The 18,997-nt window shown below is 44.8% G+C and overlaps 2 protein-coding genes and 1 long non-coding RNA gene across 3 annotated transcripts in view; all 3 read left to right on the top strand.

Annotated features, from left to right (window-relative positions):
- The window catches only part of LOC138975055 (uncharacterized), a 379,618-nt gene that overhangs the window by 291,111 nt on the left and 69,510 nt on the right, over positions 1 to 18,997 (top strand). The gene's annotated exons all lie outside the window — the stretch shown is intronic.
- On the top strand, positions 582 to 10,043 carry LOC138976586 (toll-like receptor 4). The gene is made up of 3 exons (XM_070349431.1): positions 582 to 2,543; positions 6,726 to 7,403; positions 9,131 to 10,043. Exons 1-3 carry the CDS (start codon positions 582 to 584, stop codon positions 9,410 to 9,412), a joined length of 2,922 nt encoding a protein of 973 aa, XP_070205532.1. The 3' UTR covers positions 9,413 to 10,043.
- The window catches only part of LOC138975047 (uncharacterized), an 8,554-nt gene continuing 3,080 nt past the window's right edge, over positions 13,524 to 18,997 (top strand). The window contains exons 1-4 of the mRNA XM_070347698.1: positions 13,524 to 13,760; positions 14,393 to 14,541; positions 17,101 to 17,314; positions 18,173 to 18,318. Coding sequence (XP_070203799.1) covers positions 13,577 to 13,760; positions 14,393 to 14,541; positions 17,101 to 17,314; positions 18,173 to 18,318 — 693 coding nt within the window. The 5' untranslated portion in view covers positions 13,524 to 13,576. The remainder of the gene's footprint in view (positions 13,761 to 14,392; positions 14,542 to 17,100; positions 17,315 to 18,172; positions 18,319 to 18,997) is intronic.

Raw genomic sequence — 18,997 nt, forward strand, 5'->3', positions numbered from 1 at the left:
TAAAGAGGGGGTTACCCCAACTTACGAAAACATCCCCCTCCCTAATTGCACGTGATATTTTCCCTCTTCTCCTTCGTCCTGTAGAGATATTTCTGAGGAAGACACTGGTTGATACAATGCAATTGAGACTGTGCCAAAAGGTCAGGTGTCATGTCTACTGTCCCGAATGACACACGATTACTGACATTTCACCATTGCCAACAGAATAAACAAATAAGAAATAGGTAGAAAATGAATGTGAAAACTGACTTTAATTGTTGATCAGTATTTTCTATACCACTAACAAATAATCTACTTGCACATAGCTGTTTGGCAAATGTATGTTGCATGGGACACACTGACATGAAAGTGGAAGATGTTTTTCCCTCTAGAGAAACTACATATCAAGTTACACTTTTTGTGCTCTTCCATTCCAGTTGGCAATCAATTGTTAACGCATGTTATTAGAAAAAATAGAACGAAAACAGATTAGATAGATTGAAAAATGTACTGGTGATGTCATTTGGGACATACTGACATGAAAACGTCACCTTTTGGCACAGTCTCAATTTCTTTCCTTCATTTTATCATGCAGACGCAGAATGAAACAACGCAGCCTCTCGGTGTTAAGCTGTGATCTCGTGGTCTTCATCGGCGTCGTCTGTTTGATGTCCCACGACGTCACAGCAGTACCCTGCAACTTCGCCAAGTCAAAGGACGGATGTGAAGCTCAGTGCGATCACCGTCGACTGACCAAGTTTCCTGGCGACTTCCCCGCTGCTGTGACGGGGCTAGATATCTCTTTTAACTTTCTCCCCTCTCTCGTTGGACTCGCGGACCATAGCTTCACGGGTCTACGTCAGCTTGATATTAGTCACAACACCATGACGTCATTACCTGATGACGCTTTCCTGGACACGCCACACCTACTAGGGCTGAGCTTGGAGGGCAACGCGCTGTCCTCGTTGTCGTGTGACGTCTTCCGGGGTCTGCACAATCTGACACAGCTGTCACTAAGTAACACCAGACTGACGCAGCTATCGCACGTGACACTCAGCCACGTGACTCAGCTGACATCTCTGGACCTGAGTAACAACCAGTTAGACTCCGTGCCCACAGAAGCTTTGCGCCACACACCATGGCTGCAGGTTCTAAACCTGGGAACGAATGCGCTGCGTACTGTTGGCGACAACGTCTTTATGCCACTGTTAAACCTTCAACATCTCATTTTAAAAAGAAACAAGCTTTCAGTCCTCCACCAGGCGGCTTTCAACGGTCTGCACAAATTGCGAGTCCTTGACCTCAGTGGCAACAGCCTGGCTCTTGACAACAGCACCTACCCTCCTGGTGTGTTCAGTCCTCTCATCGCCCTGCAAGAGCTGTACCTGGCGGGCAACGACGACAGCCCTGAGGGCGACTACCCTCTGAACGTGTTCGAGCCGCTGCCTTCTCTGCAGGCCCTGTCCATCGATACCTTCAGCGACACTCACTTCGGGGCGGCCTTCACCTCGTTGACCCGTTTGACCTCACTGACTTTAGCAGCCATTTACGATCGAGGCTGCGGCTTGAAGCGCCTTGCCAACCACACGCTGCACGCTTTTCGTCACTCCGGCCTGCGGACCTTGGTTATCATGGATTGCTCTTTGTTCTCCGTGGAGACGTGCGCTTTCTGTGACCTGCCCAAGCTTTCCAGCCTGACCGTCAGTCTTGGTCGTAATGTTCTGCACCTGTCGTCCTTGCTGCTGGCACTGTACGGTCTGCAGAACCAGACCATGGATCTCGTGGACTTTTCCCACAATAAGCGTCATGATCTGCCCAACATACTGGACAACACAAACACGAAGTACCTCCATAGGACGTGCATTAAAAAGCTCAACCTTCACAGGGACGACATTGCTGGAGTGTCCTTTAGAGGTTTACACATAGATTCGCCCTTGGTGAAATGCCTAAGGCACGTGGACATATCCTATAACAGGCTAGGCTCTGGTGACACATCTCTGGTAATGAAACTGCCCTTTGGCTTCACTAACATGGAAATATTCGAGGTTCAGAATCAGAAAGCCTTCGTTGTAGGTGACAACAATCGACCTACCAGGGACGCTTCCAGACAACAAGGTATCACTTTGCAGATAAACATGCCAAGGTCGTTGAGAGTCGCAAACCTCAGGGCAGCCATCCGCGAGTTTGGACAGCTGCCCCAAGGGATCAACTTTACACAGGGAGGGAACATCACCACCCTCAACTTGGCTTACGACGGCGCCTTCTACTGTGACACCACCATCACAGGTCTCACGGCCATCAGAGACTTGGACCTCAGCGGTAACAACTGCCATGTCATGGGCACTGGCCTCTTCCAGCACATGACCACTCTGCGACGTCTGAACGTGTCCAACATACACGTCAAACAAGACTTTCTACAGGTCAACGGCTCGGAGCTGCTTCTGCCCTTGCGGGACCTTGAGGTACTGGACCTGAGTGACAACGACCTGCTGGACTTGCCTCAAGATCTGCTTCGACACCAGCTCAGTCTCATCTGGCTTGGTTTGGCTCGGAATCGGTTTCAGGTCGGACATCCTTCATCGGATCATGTTTTGGACTACACAGTCCGGATAATGGGGGTCGTGTACAGTACCCGGCGAAAGAAACGAAACTCATTCGCACCAACTGTTTCAAGTGAGTTTTCGTCATTTTCAAATGGTCGTAAAATATGAACCAGATAAGGTACATCAAGAAGGAAGACAGAGTCGTGGAGGACAGTTTACTGGCTGTACGGTTAGTCCTCCATATTATTTACATCGTTTTATTTGGTTTACCTTTTCGTAAACTGTGTTATACAAGGTAGGGGTCAAGCGAGTCGTGAATGCATTAAAACGTGTCCCTTTGACACGCTACAAAAAAACATAAAAACGCATTTTTGCTAACCAGGTAAAGACAGTTGTGGAGGAAATTCATCTCTCAACATGATCATTTAAATTATTGAATTGAATTATTGAATATTTAAATGGAATTATTCGCCAAAGTGAAACATAATTACAAAAATGAACATAAATCACTTAGACGGTGTTAAACAGGGTTGTTTGGGAACAGCTCCATCAGGCAAACGTGTCACTTCGGCACGCTACAAAATTCGTAACAATAGATATTTTTCAACCAGGTCAAGACAAATTTGGAGGAAATTCATTTCTCAACATGATCAGTTCATTAGACTTATTCGCCAAAGCGTTACGTTATCGCAGTTTGCGACAGCGATTTTCAAAGTGACAGTGGGCGTCTATTTCAGCAATGCGAAGCGGACCTGATCATCTTAGGGATTTTGTTTGTACGTTTGTCTGTTTATTTATGTGTGAGTGTGTATCGATGTGTCTGTGTGTGTGTATTTGTGCTTATGAGTGTGTATGTATGTGTTTAGGGAAGGTGGACGTATGCTTTTGGTTTCCTAGTGCTCTGTTACGGATCACAACGCTAACAGGTCATTGGTTACAACAATACAAAATAATTTGTTTATTATTATAGCGTGTTCGTGTAGAACAAACACTTGGTCACAAAAAGCATCTGCTTTTAAAACAAATCATAACGTCGATTTCGTGCGAAGGAGCTTTTTCACAAAACAAACCTTTTGAACACCGTCTAAGTGATTCATGTTTATTTTTGTCATGATGCTACTCTTTGGCGAATAATTCAATTTAAATGATCATGTTGAGATATGCATTTCCTCCACAACTGTCCTTACTTGGTTGAAAAATATGCATTTTTACAAATGTTGTAGCCTGTCAAAGTGACATGTTCGCCTGCAATCACGACTCGCTTGACCCCTACCCTGTATAACAGTTTATGGAAAGGTAAACAAAGAAAACGATGACATAATATGCACTAATCGTACAGCCAGTAAAATATCCTCCACGAACCTGTCTTCCGTTTTTATGTACCTTATCTGGTTAATTTGTTGCGACAATTTAGAAATGACGAAAAATCACTTGCAACAATGGGCGCGAATGAGTTGCGTTTCTTTCGCCGGGTGTACGACCCATACTTTCTATTTCTAAACAAGTATTCAACCTAAAGAATATGGGTCGTACACGACCCACGCCATCTGAATAGGGATACACACAATTCAATTCCCTGGTAAATGCGACATCGGTCCTGCACGACCCGCAACATCCGGTCTGTGTAGTTCAAATTACGCCATCGTTTGCTTGTTTGTAAACAAAGATAACCCTTACAAAAAAGTCGATGGGAAGGTTATATAGTGTTTGACGATTACATAAAGTTTCAATTAAGAACCCCCAATCTTGTAAGAGATATATACACTTTTGTGAGGCTCTGGGTCGTTCACGACCCCGGAAACACGGTGAAGGGTATATATTCCTTTTCTATCTGAACTTCTCTATCTCTTTCTTCTGTGCAGACGATACCAGTGGATGTGTCTATGTAGTCACCCGGGACCTCTCTGCGCCTTTCTCATCTATCTCTCTTCTGCCTAGTATGCAGACAGTACGAGTAGATGTGTCCATACAGACATCGCTTTCCTTTCTGGACAAGTTCTCTTTCTGTGTGCATACCGTATTGTCCAGTGGATGTGTCTATCCAGACATCCATGTCCTATCTTGACCTGTTCTCTCTCTGTGTGCAGACAGTACCAGTAGATGTGTCCATGCAGACATCGCTTTCCTTTCTGGACAAGTTCTCTTTCTGTGTGCATACCGTATTGTCCAGTGGATGTGTCTATCCAGACATCCATGTCCTATCTTGACCTGTTCTCTCTCTCTGTGTGCAGACAGTACCAGTAGATGTGTCCATACAGACATCGCTTTCCTTTCTGGACAAGTTCTCTTTCTGTGTGCATACCGTATTGTCCAGTGGATGTGTCTATCCAGACATCCATGTCCTATCTTGACCTGTTCTCTCTCTGTGTGCAGACAGTACCAGTAGATGTGTCCATGCAGACACCCCTGTCCTATCTAGACCTGTTCTCTCTCTGTGTGCAGACAGTACCAGTAGATGTGTCCATGCAGACACCCCTGTCCTATCTAGACCTGTTCTCTCTCTGTGTGCAGACAGTACCAGTAGATGTGTCCATGCAGACACCCCTGTCCTATCTAGACCTGTTCTCTCTGTGTGCAGACAGTGCCAGTAGATGTTTCCATGCAGACATCCCTGTCCTATCTTGACCAGTTCTCTCTCTGTGTGCAGACAGTGCCAGTGGATGTGTCCATGCAGACATCCCTGTCCTATCTTGACCTGTTCTCTCTCTGTGTGCAGACAGTGCCAGTAGATGTTTCCATGCAGACATCCCTGTCCTATCTTGACCTGTTCTCTCTCTGTGTGCAGACAGTGCCAGTGGATGTGTCCATGCAGACACCCCTGTCCTATCTAGACCTGTTCTCTCTCTCTGTGTGCAGACAGTACCAGTAGATGTGTCCATGCAGACATCCCTGTCCTATCTAGACCTGTCCTATCTAGACCTGTCCTATCTAGACCTGTCCTATCTAGACCTGTCCTATCTAGACCTGTCCTATCTAGACCTGTCCTATCTTGACCTGTCCTATCTAGACCTGTCCTATCTAGACCTGTCCTATCTAGACCTGTCCTATATTGACCTGTCCTATCTAGACCTGTCCTATCTAGACCTGTCCTATCTAGACCTGTCCTATCTTGACCTGTCCTATCTAGACCTGTCCTATCTAGACCTGTCCTATCTAGACCTGTCCTATCTAGACCTGTTCTCTCTCTGTCTGTGCAGACAGTACCAGTAGATGTGTCCATGCAGACATCTCTGTCCTATCTTGACCTGTTCTCTCTCTCTCTCTGTGCAGACAGTACCAGTAGATGTGTCCATGCAGACATATCCCTGTCCTATCTAGACCTGTTCTCTCTCTGTGTGCAGACAGTACCAGTAGATGTGTCCATGCAGACATCCCTGTCCTATCTAGACCTGTTCTCTCTCTGTGTGCAGACAGTACCAGTAGATGTGTCCATGCAGACATCCCTGTCCTATCTAGACCTGTTCTCTCTCTGTGTGCAGACAGCACCAGTAGATGTGTCCATGCAGACACCCCTGTCCTATCTAGACCTGTCCTATCTAGACCTGTGCTATCTAGACCTGTCCTATCTAGACCTGCCTTATCTAGACCTGTCCTATCTAGACCTGTCCTATCTTGACCTGTCCTATCTTGACCTGTCCTATCTTGACCTGTCCTATCTAGACCTGTCCTATCTTGACCTGTCCTATCTTGACCTGTCTTATCTAGACCTGTCCTATCTAGACCTGTCCTATCTAGACCTGTCCTATCTAGACCTGTCTTATCTAGACCTGTCCTATCTAGACCTGTTCTATCTAGACCTGTCCTATCTAGACCTGTCCTATCTGGACCTGTCCTATCTTGACCTGTCCTATCTTGACCTGTCCTATCTAAACCTGTCCTATCTTGACCTGTCCTATCTTGACCTGTCCTATCTTGACCTGTCCTATCTAGACCTGTCTTATCTAGACCTGTCCTATCTAGACCTGTCCTATCTTGACCTGTCCTATCTTGACCTGTCCTATCTAGACCTGTCTTATCTAGACCTGTCCTATCTTGACCTGTCCTATCTTGACCTGTCCTATCTTGACCTGTCCTATCTAGACCTGTCCTATCTTGACCTGTCCTATCAGGACCTATCTTGACCTGTCCTATCTTGACCTGTCCTATCTAGACCTGTCCTATCTTGACCTGTCCTATCTAGACATGTTCTCTCTCTGTGTGCAGACAGTACCAGTAGTTATGTCCATGCAGACATCATTGTCCTATCTTGACCTGTCCCACAACAATATCCCCTCCATGGACCCTGACGTCAGACAAACCCTGGACAACCTGGCAGCAAAGCACACCGTCACACTGCGCCTGCGCGGTAACCCCTTGACCTGCACGTGCCAGTCGCTGGACATGGTCCGCTGGTTGGCCACCACCGTCGTCAGGCTGGACGGCGACAACCACAACCTGGCCTACGACGACGACTACGACGACAACGGCCGCGACTACCCCTGTGCCCTTGAGGACGGCGGGATGGGCAGCACGGGATCCGTGATGGCGCAGTGGGAGGCTCACTGGCGGCGCTGCGTGGGGCTGGCCTTCCTGACGGTGTCCGCGGTGGCGCTGCTGGTACAGGTGTTGGGCTTGCTGCTGACGTACCTGCTGTGGAGCAAGTGGACGTACGTGCGTCACGCCTGGCGAGTGCTGCGTCACCTGCGACTGCCGCGCCGCCACGACTTCCAGAACGACGCTGTGTTTGTGTACGCTGACGACGACCTTGAGCTGGCCATGAAGTTGAAGCAAGCTGTGGGGAATGCCAGACCCGGTCTGCGGCTGTCGCTACTGATGGATGAAATCATGCCTGGCTCCTACCTGCCTGAGGGGATCGCCCGCTCTGTGGAGCGAAGCTGGAAGGTGGGTTTTTTTTGGGTTGTTTTTTTGGGGGGAGGGGGGTGTTTTGGGTGTGTGTTTTTCTCCAACATGACTACAAATATTATGTTTGACACATGATGGATATAAGTTTCATAATGTACAACAATGGAAGCTGGAAGGTGGGTGTTCGTTGCCATCATTGTCCGGTATTTTCATTCTTGTCCATTTATTGTTTTTACTTTATGGTCCCGGGATCGCTGGGAAATGTGGGTCGCTTCCTCCCAGTGGAAAGCTAGCAGCAACAGAGTCGCGCTACCCAGGTGTCTGCGTGTTTAGGTGTAATCAGCTACCTACTCTTATGGCAGAATGACCGAGGTCTTTACGTGCCACAGTGGTAACGCGGGCGTGGATCATGGATACTGACTTGAGTCTACAAAATAAAGTTGACCTGTGTCCGTCCCGGCCCGGATTCGATCCCGTGACCCTCGGATCGCAAGTCCAGTGCTCTACCCACTGAGCTACCGGGGGCCCTCACGGCAAGTCCAGTGCTCTATCCACTGAGCTACCGGGGGCCCTCACGGCAAGTCCAGTGCTCTACCCACTGAGCTACCGGGGGCCCTCACGGCAAGTCCAGTGCTCTACCCACTGAGCTACCGGGGGCCCTCACGGCAAGTCCAGTGCTCTACCCACTGAGCTACCGGGGGCCCTCACGGCAAGTCCAGTGCTCTACTCACTGAGCTACCGGGGGCCCTCACGGCAAGTCCAGTGCTCTACCCACTGAGCTACCGGGGGCCCTCACGGCAAGTCCAGTGCTCTACCCACTGAGCTACCGGGGGCCCTCACGGCAAGTCCAGTGCTCTACCCACTGAGCTACCGGGGGCCCTCACGGCAAGTCCAGTGCTCTACTCACTGGGCTACCGGGGGCCCTCACGGCAAGTCCAGTGCTCTACTCACTGAGCTACCGGGGGCCCTCACGGCAAGTCCAGTGCTCTACTCACTGGGCTACCGGGGGCCCTCACGGCAAGTCCAGTGCTCTACCCACTGAGCTACCGGGGGCCCTCACGGCAAGTCCAGTGCTCTACCCACTGAGCTACCGGGGGCCCTCACGGCAAGTCCAGTGCTCTACCCACTGAGCTACCGGGGGCCCTCACGGCAAGTCCAGTGCTCTACTCACTGAGCTACCGGGCTCCCATCCACTGTGGTTCTGCTTCTCATACAATCTGACTGGTTGATAGATTGCAGAGCTTTAAGACGTTTGTGTGAAAGTGTGCGTGTGTTTGTGTGTGCTGATAAGGATTCCTTTTTCGAAAATTGCACTTTGTGGATCATACCCTTACATTGATAGTGGTGCCCTGTTTCGGTTGGCAAGATATTCTGCGATTGCATGCTTATCGCGTGAATGTTATTCGCGAATCATACGAGGTCATGAAAGACCTCGCCTCAGATCGCGTATACATGTACAGTAGTGTAGAAGCATGTTATACCGCTGGTGACACAGACCTACTGTCGGCTTCATCAGTTTGACATGACCGTGAGCCCATCGGCAGTCAACGTGGTCTTTGTGTGTGTTCAGGTGTTGTAACTGCTGATGACACTGACCAACTGTCTGACCAGTCGGTCTTTTCAGTTTGACATGACCGTGAGCCCATCGGTAGTCAGCGTGGTATTTGTGTGTGTTCAGGTGTTACTGCTGGTGCACTGACTGACCAGTCCGCTTTCTCAGTTTGACATGGGTATTGGTACTTATCGCGAGCTTTGTGTGTGTTCAGGTAGTCCTGCTGGTGACGCAGACCTTCCTTCAAGACGACTGGTCGGGCTTCTCAGTGCTGCAGGCTCAGGGCAGCATCAGCGACACCTTGCCGGACCGCGTGCTGGTGCTGATGGTGGGACCGCTGCAGCCCTGGGCAGCCAGGGAGCCCAGCCACCTGTCCATGAGGACACTGCTGCGTATGATCCCCGAGAGCTGTGTGTACCACGTGCCCGGGGCTGTCACCTCTCGCCACAACATCTGGGTCACTCTGGGAGACCGTATTGCTAGTGACCCAGTTTGACCTAGTGTTCGTCACAAGTTCTTGTTTATGATCAAAACAAAAATAAAACACCACAGCAACCAGTTTTGGTAACAGTTCTTGTTTTTGTTAAAGGAAAAAGCTGGAATCATAAGGTCACGTGCTAACAGTGCCTCAACTCGTCTTATCGAGCCGGGTTAGTTTAGACTCGTGTTTTTCTGTTTGTTTGAGTTATTTTTAGTTTGTATTTTGTTTACTTCTTCAGATTTTGACTCATTTGACCCTCTTGTCTATGAACAAAACAATTGACGTTGAGAACGTTTTCCTGATGTTTTCAAAGCTAGGGATTTTAAACTGTGAAAATTCAAGGTCACAGCGTTCTAATTAAACAAATAGTAATTTTCCAAGCTAGAACTTCAAAACCTCACACTCTGCCAGTGTTCCATGCACCTCAGACATGACTACAATGCCGTTGATCTTTGTCAGAATTCAAAGCCACATGTAGTTTAGTCGAATACGTGTCAAAAATGCTGTGTGTGTGTGTGTGTGTGTGTGTGTGCGTGTGCGTGTGTGTGAGTGTTCTTCAATATCTTTAACGTACAGCTATGATGTCGGGCATTGTTAGGTTCATGTTTTTAAAATGTCAGGGAAACTTGATATGTCTTTGTTTCATGGCTGATCTGAATAAATGATTTCAAAACGGAACATGGAAAAGTTCGCATGTGCTTTTCAGTTGTTCACTCCCTTTCTTTTTGTTTGTTTCCCTTTTTTACCCCCCCCCCCCTTCATTAATTGGTCTGCACTCTTTCCCGTGTCCTTGTTCTATGTGTGTGTGTGTGTGCGTGCACAGTTAAATATACTCATATAAAACCATTTGTTGCAGTAAATAAACCATAACTGATCGGGTATATACACTGTACTACCACCGCCGTAGGAATTAAACTAAAATACATGGTAAATAAGTAAAATATACGCTTCATGTCACAATTGACAAAACTTTAATGATAGGTCAAAATGCAGCAAATTACCGTGACTTCTTAAAAGAACATGGTACCAAGGAAGAGTACAAACAACAAAGAAATAAAGTAAATTCCTTGAAACGAAAACGTAAATAACAATATTTTCAAAATCTCATTACATCTAAACAAGATTCAAAATCTATTTGGAAAGCAATTATATTAACCAACTCACAAAGACATTGCAACGAAATCTTCTCAAGTAATTGACATTTCTGCAGATAAACTCAATGACCATTTCTCACAAATTGCTGATACAGTTTTTTCTTATGATCGGACAAAATCCAATAATTTAGAACATTTAAAGGAATACTGCAAATCCATTTTCAGCACACACTGCCACCAATGACTATACTGGATGTTTACTCTCATCTTCAGCATCTAAAACAAACCGGAACACGTGACATAGATGGTCTGAATGCAAAGATTATAAAAATGGCAGCTCCAATTATCACAGATACATTACCATTTATTTATAACCTTTGTATCGACAAATGCTATTTTCCTACAAAATTCAAACAGGCTAAAGTGACTCCTCTTTTCAAATCGGGAGATACTACAAATCCTTCAGATTATAGACCGATATTAATTCTATCAATCCTTTTGAAGCCTCTTGCAAAACATATCAATAAACACATCCTTTTTCACTTTGAGAACAATAAATTAATACATGACAATCAATCAGGTTTAAGGCAAAAATACTCATGTGAAACAGCGCGAATTATGACCGATGGCTGACCAACATTAATAATAACCTGTTCTGTGCTGCTCTATTTGTCGACTTTGCTAAAGCTTTCGACCGAATTAATCATAAGGTCCTTATCAAACAGCTTGAGATTTTTTTTACTTGCATCCGATTCCGTTAACATTTTAAAATCTTTCCTGTCAGATAGACAGCAAAGTACTTACCTGAATCAATCATACTCTTGTAAACAAACAGAAAGGTTTGAGTACAACAATGTTCATATCTTGGTCCATTACTATTTTCTATTTATATAAACGACCTACCACTATTTGTTAAACGCATGTGTAAACTATTTGCAGATGATACTACAATTCATTCGAGTCACCAAGATCTTATCAAACTAGCAAATATCCCCCAAGAAAACATTGATCGATAACTAGAATGGTCAGAACTAAACCATATGTTGTCACTGAACCCAAAATAAAACTAAATGCATGCTTCTAACCACGAGGCAAAAACGACAAGATCTAACATCTGGATTTTCCGACATTGCAAATACGAAATCAAGATGTTACCAAAGTTGATATCATTAAGGCTTGGGAATAGCCATTGACAATAACCAGTCTTGGTCAAAACAGGTAGATACACTTTGTAAAACACATCAAAAAAACTATTTCAGTTATCAAAAATCCAACACTTTCTACACCTTTGCACAAGAAACCTGTTTTTTCAGGCACATATTCAGTCAGCTATTGACTATGCTTCCACAGAGTGGGACTCTGCAAGTGCACACACTTTGAAACACTTGAGCAGTTTACATAGACGAGCTGTTAAATTAATTCTGTTCAAAATACATCTCTTTCCATGTTTAATTATTAACGATTGCAAATTCTTCCTATCAATTTCAGATTTGCCCACAACAAAAGTGTGATGATGTATATCATTATGTCAGGAAACGCACCTACACTCATTGCCTCGAGTTTCAACATTAATTACCCCAACTCCAAGAATTCACCTCCAGAAGTCCAGTCCATCATATTCTGGCGCAATTATGTACGTGGCACTCCATTCCTGATATAGTTAAATTACAAATCCATGAAACATCATTCAAGGAACATTACATGTTGTTTCTCTTGCATACATACAAATATTTCTTTATTATATATAATTTTCAACCATGATTGCTAATGAATCAAAATGCATCTCGAAATGTCTTATTGGTTGCTTGACATGTTAATTGTGTAATTTGTACTGTAGTTCACTTAACTTCTATTTCTTCTTGTTAGTGTGTTACCCTTCAATGGCGCGGGCCGGATGAAAAAAAGCCTGTTTGCATTGCTTATTCTGTCACCCTCGAAAAATACATTTCAATTCAATTCTCTCTCTCTCTCTCTTTCTCTCTCACTCTCTCTCTCTCTCTCTCTTTCTCTCTCTCACTCTCTCTGTCTCTCTCACTCTCTCTCTCACTCTCTCTCTCTCTCTCTCTCTCTCTCTCTCTCTCTCTCTCTCACACGCTCTCCCTCTCTCTCTCTCTCTCTCTCTCTCTCTCTCTCTCTCTCTCTCTATCTCTCACGCTCTCCCTCTCTCTTAATTTGTCTCTCTTTTTCGGTTACTTTTGAGATTTTCTCACTGCGACGTGTGTGTGTGTGTGTGTGTGTGTGTGTGTGTGTGTGTGTGTGTGTGTGTGCGTGTGTGTGTGTGTGTGTGTGTGTGTGTGCAGGTGTGTATGCGCGTGTGTGTGTGTCTGTGTGTGTGTCTGTGTGTGTGTGTGAAAAATTCAGCTCCTGCTCTGCTGTCACCTCTGCCCCCATCCCGCGTTCCCTGCACCCCTCTCGTAGCGAGCAGGAGGTTGAAACCGTCGTTGCAAATGTGTGCCATCAATGTCCCAGATTTTCACTGAACGCAACTTTGTCGCCAGTTTTTGTTTTAACAGACATCGCAACAATTGAGACCTACGACCGTTATTCTGCTTTTCATGTGCCGAAAAAGATTATAGCAAAAAGATACGCCGGTGTAACACGAGAAAATTACTCCCACGAGATATTGACTCCGGAGTAAAAATTTTTTACAAAAAGTTTACTCCCTTTACGAAAAAATAACTCCCCCATAACACGAGAAAATTACTCCCCAAGACAGGTGTGTTCCGAGTAAACATTTCGTACGAAAATGTTACTCTCAGGACGAATAAATGACGAATAAATTACTCCACCCTAACACGAGCAATTTACTTCCCACGCCAGGTGTACGCAACTTTTACTCCCTTGTCCCCTGCTAGTCCAGGTGGTGGAAGGGGTGGAGGGAGGGTAGCGCGTCATTCGTTTGCGCGAGATCACATAATATTATTGGCATCATCCCTTCGCCCGCATACCATTTTCGCCTACGAGATCTTTACTGGAAGTAGAAAAATTGGGGAGTAAAAATGTTGTGGAGGGAGTAATTTTTTCGTAACTTGAGGAGTTCTTTTCTCGTACGAAAGGTGTACTCAGAGTAAGAATTTCGTACGAAATGTTCACTCCGGAGTACATTTTTCGTGGAGTAAAAATTTTTTGTTACACCGGCATTCGGGCTCTTCGTGAAGCGGCAAACAGAAGAAGAAGAAGCCGCAGAGTTCTCTACTCAGATGATCCTCTGATGGCGTCCACTCGATTCTGGATGATCGGCGTTGCGCTGTTTGTGGTGGCGTTAAGCGGTGAGTATCACAGGGGGCAAGTGTAACACAGATACCTTTTCCAGTAACGTTTACCAAGTGGGGATGTACGTGTTAAAATGCATAGCTTGTACTGGCATTGAGTATTACTCATTTGATATTATGTGAAGAGAATGGAAACCTATTATGTGAGATATTCATGTTTCGTTCCTCGTTGACATTTCTTGGACCTCATTTGCATGCAGATTGCTTTTACGCCTCTTTTTCACACCGGATGAATAGCTACAGCGTGTTTTGCAAGCATAACACAAAAGCTACGGTCCTCATAAACTAAAGTTGGTGTCTAACATCTACCTCATATATTCCTCTTTTTGCTGCATTAAAGTGATCACACAACAATATAGCTCACAGTATCCGTATTCAAAGATTGGTGCTCTTTTCACCTGCTTTAATAAAGTAAACATTGAACCGACTTGATCATTTTGGGCCTTTTCCACTAAACAAACTTCAGCTCCGGTTTCATGTTTTACATTCAGTAAACTGTGCTCTCCGCGCTTTACATAATGAACTATGAATAAAAAAAACCATAATATTTAAACATCAAATACATATAGTGTATACATTCTAACAAAATAACGTAACAATAAAATTACAGATACGTTTTTACTGTACAGTGTTGGAGGCGATCCGGTGGGACGGAGGCCCTGCAGACAAGGCGAACATCACGGCATGTGTCGGAGGCATCGCGTCCATCCCTTGGTCTTTCGTGAAGGGATCCACTGGATCCACTGGATCCATCGCCACCATCGCCTGGTGGTTTCAGGTCCGCCGCACTAGCTGATATACACTCGGAAAAAAGATATTGCACCCATTGTTTGAAAGCTAATTAAAACATGAATTCCCGTGTCGTATCATTTAAAGTGTCTGTGCCACGAAAGATATCGCACCCATTGTTTGGAACTTGTGACCTAATTATTCTATCTGACGACGATCTCTTTCCTGCTTTCATGCGGGTTGTAAACAGACAGAATTGGTTCTGTCCCTTCTTTTTTTACGGGTTTCTGGACATGACAGCAAACTCTAAAACAACTTCTTTTCATCACAAAAGGGATATTTGGCATCAACTAACGTCACGTATTCAACGTCATCACTTCGCATAACTTATGGTCTCGGTATTTCGTTGGCCTTCATATTTCCTACTTGTAAAATGACCCTCAAAGCTAACCGAGACTAGTTGAGGTTGTATCAATGCGCCTCGCCAGCAGGTGTACATACACCAGTTAACAGTTCCGCGGCCATTTTAGATCTCGCACATGCGCACTTCTTTTATCGCGAGCAGATTCGACCTATTTCCTTTTCCGGGTGATGCGCATATCGGTTTTCGGCATGTTTATGTCTTTTTCCTTTTCCGGTTGATTTCACCGCATGCGCAGATCGTGTTATTCGCCCACGTTTCTACGCAAGGGACACTACTCCGGCGCACTACTCCACCCGTTGAAAGGGGGAAACATTTTCTTCAGTACAAGTAGTCTTTATGAATTTTTGTTTGTTTGTTTGTTTGTTTGCTTAACGCCCAGCCGACCACGAAGGGCCATATCAGGGCGGTGTTGCTTTGACATATAACGTGCGCCACACACAAGACAGAAGTCGCAGCACAGGCTTCATGTCTCAACCAGTCACATTATTCTGACACCGGACCAACCAGTCCTAGCACTAACCCCATAATGCCAGACGCCAGGCGGAGCAGCCACTAGATTGCCAATTTTAAAGTCTTAGGTATGACCCGGCCAGGGTTCGAACCCACGACCTCCCGATCACGGGGCGGACGCCTTACCACTAGGCCAACCGTGCCGGTGGTCTTTATGAATAAACAATTAACAAGAAGGACGTTATAAATTCATTCAATGCAGATAAAATAAGAAATATGTTTGACGAACTTGTTCTGTTCTTATTCACATGACAAAATATGTGAAGATCGAGAGATGTTATTAAAAAACCGTGTTCCAGGCAACTCGCAAACAGATAACCGCTGTGTATTTTACCACAACCCAACGCAAAGGAAACATGACAAACTACTATTTGGCATACCTTTTTGCATTCATTGAACTTTCCCCAATAAATTCGGCTCACATCAGTCGTACTAAAAGTTTGTCAAAACACGACACACAGACGATAACAAATGCCCACCTGAATGGTGGTTCGCAACCACACACTAACGACCGTCGAGGCAGGTAATGAATTTTGCAATCTTCCGACCACCATTTTTTAAGTCGGTTACTCCCATTACTGCAACCAATAACACAGCATGTTGACGCCATCGCTAATTTGGATGTAACGTGAGGTTTTTGTTATAACGTAGAGGAAAACACACCGTCCCGTTCAATTGCTTCCATCACGTTGAGCAGACGATGCAGCGGTTGCTCGTCGAAATTTCTCGTCCAACCAGAATCGCTTTGGGTATCACGTGAGTTTTCCTTCTTTGTACCATGTAAGTGCCGAAACTGTTAACTGGTGTATTGGCTTTTTAACTAGTGTACATCGAGAATTAATGACCGGTAATTTTTAATGAGTTGGGGCATTCTGACCAATCACATGATCTGTTTCGTTAAAACGCCAACTTGATTGAATTACAATACCCATTTAGCCAAAGTTTCATGTAAGTGTAACCAGTAGTGTCAAATTGCTAATCCTGTGAACACGATTAAAATGTTTATTGGGTTTCTGTGCTACAGCGATGTCCATTCATGCATGATCGTAGCGGAAGAATACAGAAAAGCGTGCTTTCCTGCGAAGCGCTTAACGCTACTGTGCTATACTGGCTTGTCACTTCAAGCGATCAGCGGGCCGCTGCTAAGTACTTCACGTGAATCAATGTGTCTCGCTCGAAACATTCTTTGACTCAGTCAGGAATATGTCATTGCATTTCAACTTGGAAGCTCAACAATCGGTATATTCATTTGTTTAATTAAAGTTGTCATTAAAATCGATTGTTCGTCAACATATGGAAAATGATTACATTGTAATTCTGATCAATTCCTGAATGTCAAAATATAAGGTTTTGTCATGTTTACTCTGAATATGTGGTCAGAAGGAAAGGAAAACATTTGTGCAAAGTAGGTATTACGGCATGGCCTGCTTCGCCAAGACCAGCTCGGGTGGTTAACGGGTTTGGGCTAGCCAGATTTTAGACGTCTCCACGCGGATTTATCCCTTTTGAGTGCCGATCTTTAAGCCGACAGATTGACTTAATGTTTTGATATTGCTTGACGCGACTTGATGATGGTTCTGATAATTGTTTGCCTTTCTACATGTCCGAACCTGTCAGCATAGGGAAATGAAAGAGTCTTTTATCATGCAATAAAACAGACAATATTTTCCCCAGGCACCTGGCAAGGAAAAGACTCAAATTGCAACCTCCTACAACGGACATTTCTACACGAAGAACACGGAGAGGTTTGCTTTTCTACCCAACGCAGGACTGTCCTTACGTGGTGCCAGACCTCAGGATTCCGGCGACTTTTCTGTGCAAGTGCAGCTTCTGCAGGCACGCTCGTCTCTGGTTACAGCTGGGAGGACGGTGACAATGTCCGTTACCGGTAATTGGCTGTTTCATGTTATGACCTTCCATTAGGAGCATCAACTACCAGCAAGCAATGGCGAAGGCACACAAGTGTCATTCAACATGTGTCTACATTCGTCTCTTTGCATCATTTTCTGTGTAAATCTATTGTGATTTTCAAAACAATTAAGAATACAATTATTCCAACGTCAATGTAAATTGAACATTCTTGGATAAGTTATTCAGGGGAGAAAAATAAGACGTCTTTATTTATAGATAACTGTGGTGGCGGTCACATTAGGGTAAAGGGGGGGGGGGGTAAATTGAACAGGGTAGGTACATTGAACAAAGCGAATATTTTGATAGTTCGTGTAGGACTTTTTTTTATGTCACTCTATTTTTACGTTACTGGTGATTGTCCATAAGAAAAAATGCCGCAACGACTTACAACGGGTGGCAGGTGAGAACTTTTAGAATAATTATTGTAGCTAAATGTCGCTGAATGCCTAACCTTTTGAGTATTGATGTTGGCAAATTGGTCTTTCCTGCATGGAGAATGGTCTCAAGAAGACACGAAGAAAGCTCTGGCAGCAATGAAAGATAGTCGGCTTGGCTTAAATAGCTATGCAAATGAGTTCGGCTTATTTTAACTGTGCCCTGGACAATTTAGCCGACTGGTGGAACAATTTGAACTTTTCAAGAAACAAGTCCATGTGTTTAGAAAACACATAAGATCCTTTATTTCACTGGCATATGTGTAGGTCTAACCCGATCTTGAGATATAACCCCACCGTCTTTGCTTACCGACTTCTATGGGCCTGCAACAGCGTCTAAAAGTTAGGGTGTCCAAATTACCCCCCTTTACCCTTATTAGCACAGCAACTGTTTATTGCAGACACACCCCCAGCTACGCAAGATGGCAAACTACACGTCACACTGAGTAACGTGGTTCGTGATGACGTCACAAAGGACTGGAGAGTGCCGCTATATTGTGGTCATTTTGTGTTCCTCGGTCATCCCCCTGTTGATGTCATCTGGACGGTCAGTGTGTGTGTGTGTGTGTGTGTGTGTGTGTGTGTGTGTGTGTGTGTGTGTGTGTATGTGTGTGTGTGTGTGTGTGTGTGTCCCGATCACATATTGTGTGGGTGTTATAATGCAATATGTAGCCGTATGAGGGTTCCAGTGTGTGAGTTGTACATGGCCGGGTGCTAGAGCGCTGCATGAATGAGTAAGTGCATGTGGAGCTGTATGGCTGGGTGAATTGTGGGTTGCGTACGTCCGAGGGGCACATGTAGCCTGTGTGTCTGAAGTAGTGGGTATGTTGCGTAAGGGTGTGCTGATATTGAACTTCAGTTGTGTTTTGTAAATGTCTATGTATCAGTGTATTATGTCTTGCCACACACATGCCAAATTTCCTTGTATTGATGAGGACAATAAAACTTCTTGTATCTTGTATCGGAAAATTGTCTCCAAGAAAAAATACCTTTAAAGTAGTAGAATAAAAATAAACATCCTACCAGAAATGCGAGATTTTTTCTTCTTCAAGATCACATTCAAAGTGTTACTGATTACGCTTCGACTGTATGGGACTGTTAGTGCAAATATAACAAATAAAAAACACAATGATTGAATTCTGCTGAATCAAGTGAAATTGCGCCACTCAATTAACGCAAAATATAATTATCTTTATATCATTTCTCCTTTGTCTAGCGTCCATTCT

This window comes from Littorina saxatilis, linkage group LG9 (genome assembly GCF_037325665.1).
Source record: "Littorina saxatilis isolate snail1 linkage group LG9, US_GU_Lsax_2.0, whole genome shotgun sequence".
Lineage (NCBI taxonomy): Eukaryota > Metazoa > Mollusca > Gastropoda > Littorinimorpha > Littorinidae > Littorina > Littorina saxatilis.

Bases quoted from the DNA above. Each gene is read 5' to 3' on its own strand.
- LOC138976586 (XM_070349431.1), top strand. From the start codon at position 582: ATGAAACAACGCAGCCTCTCGGTGTTAAGCTGTGATCTCGTGGTCTTC. The intron at 2,544-6,725 runs GTCGGACATCCT...CTCTGTGTGCAG, and splicing joins TGGCTCGGAATCGGTTTCAG to ACAGTACCAGTAGTTATGTC. The intron at 7,404-9,130 runs GTGGGTTTTTTT...GTGTGTGTTCAG, and splicing joins CTGTGGAGCGAAGCTGGAAG to GTAGTCCTGCTGGTGACGCA.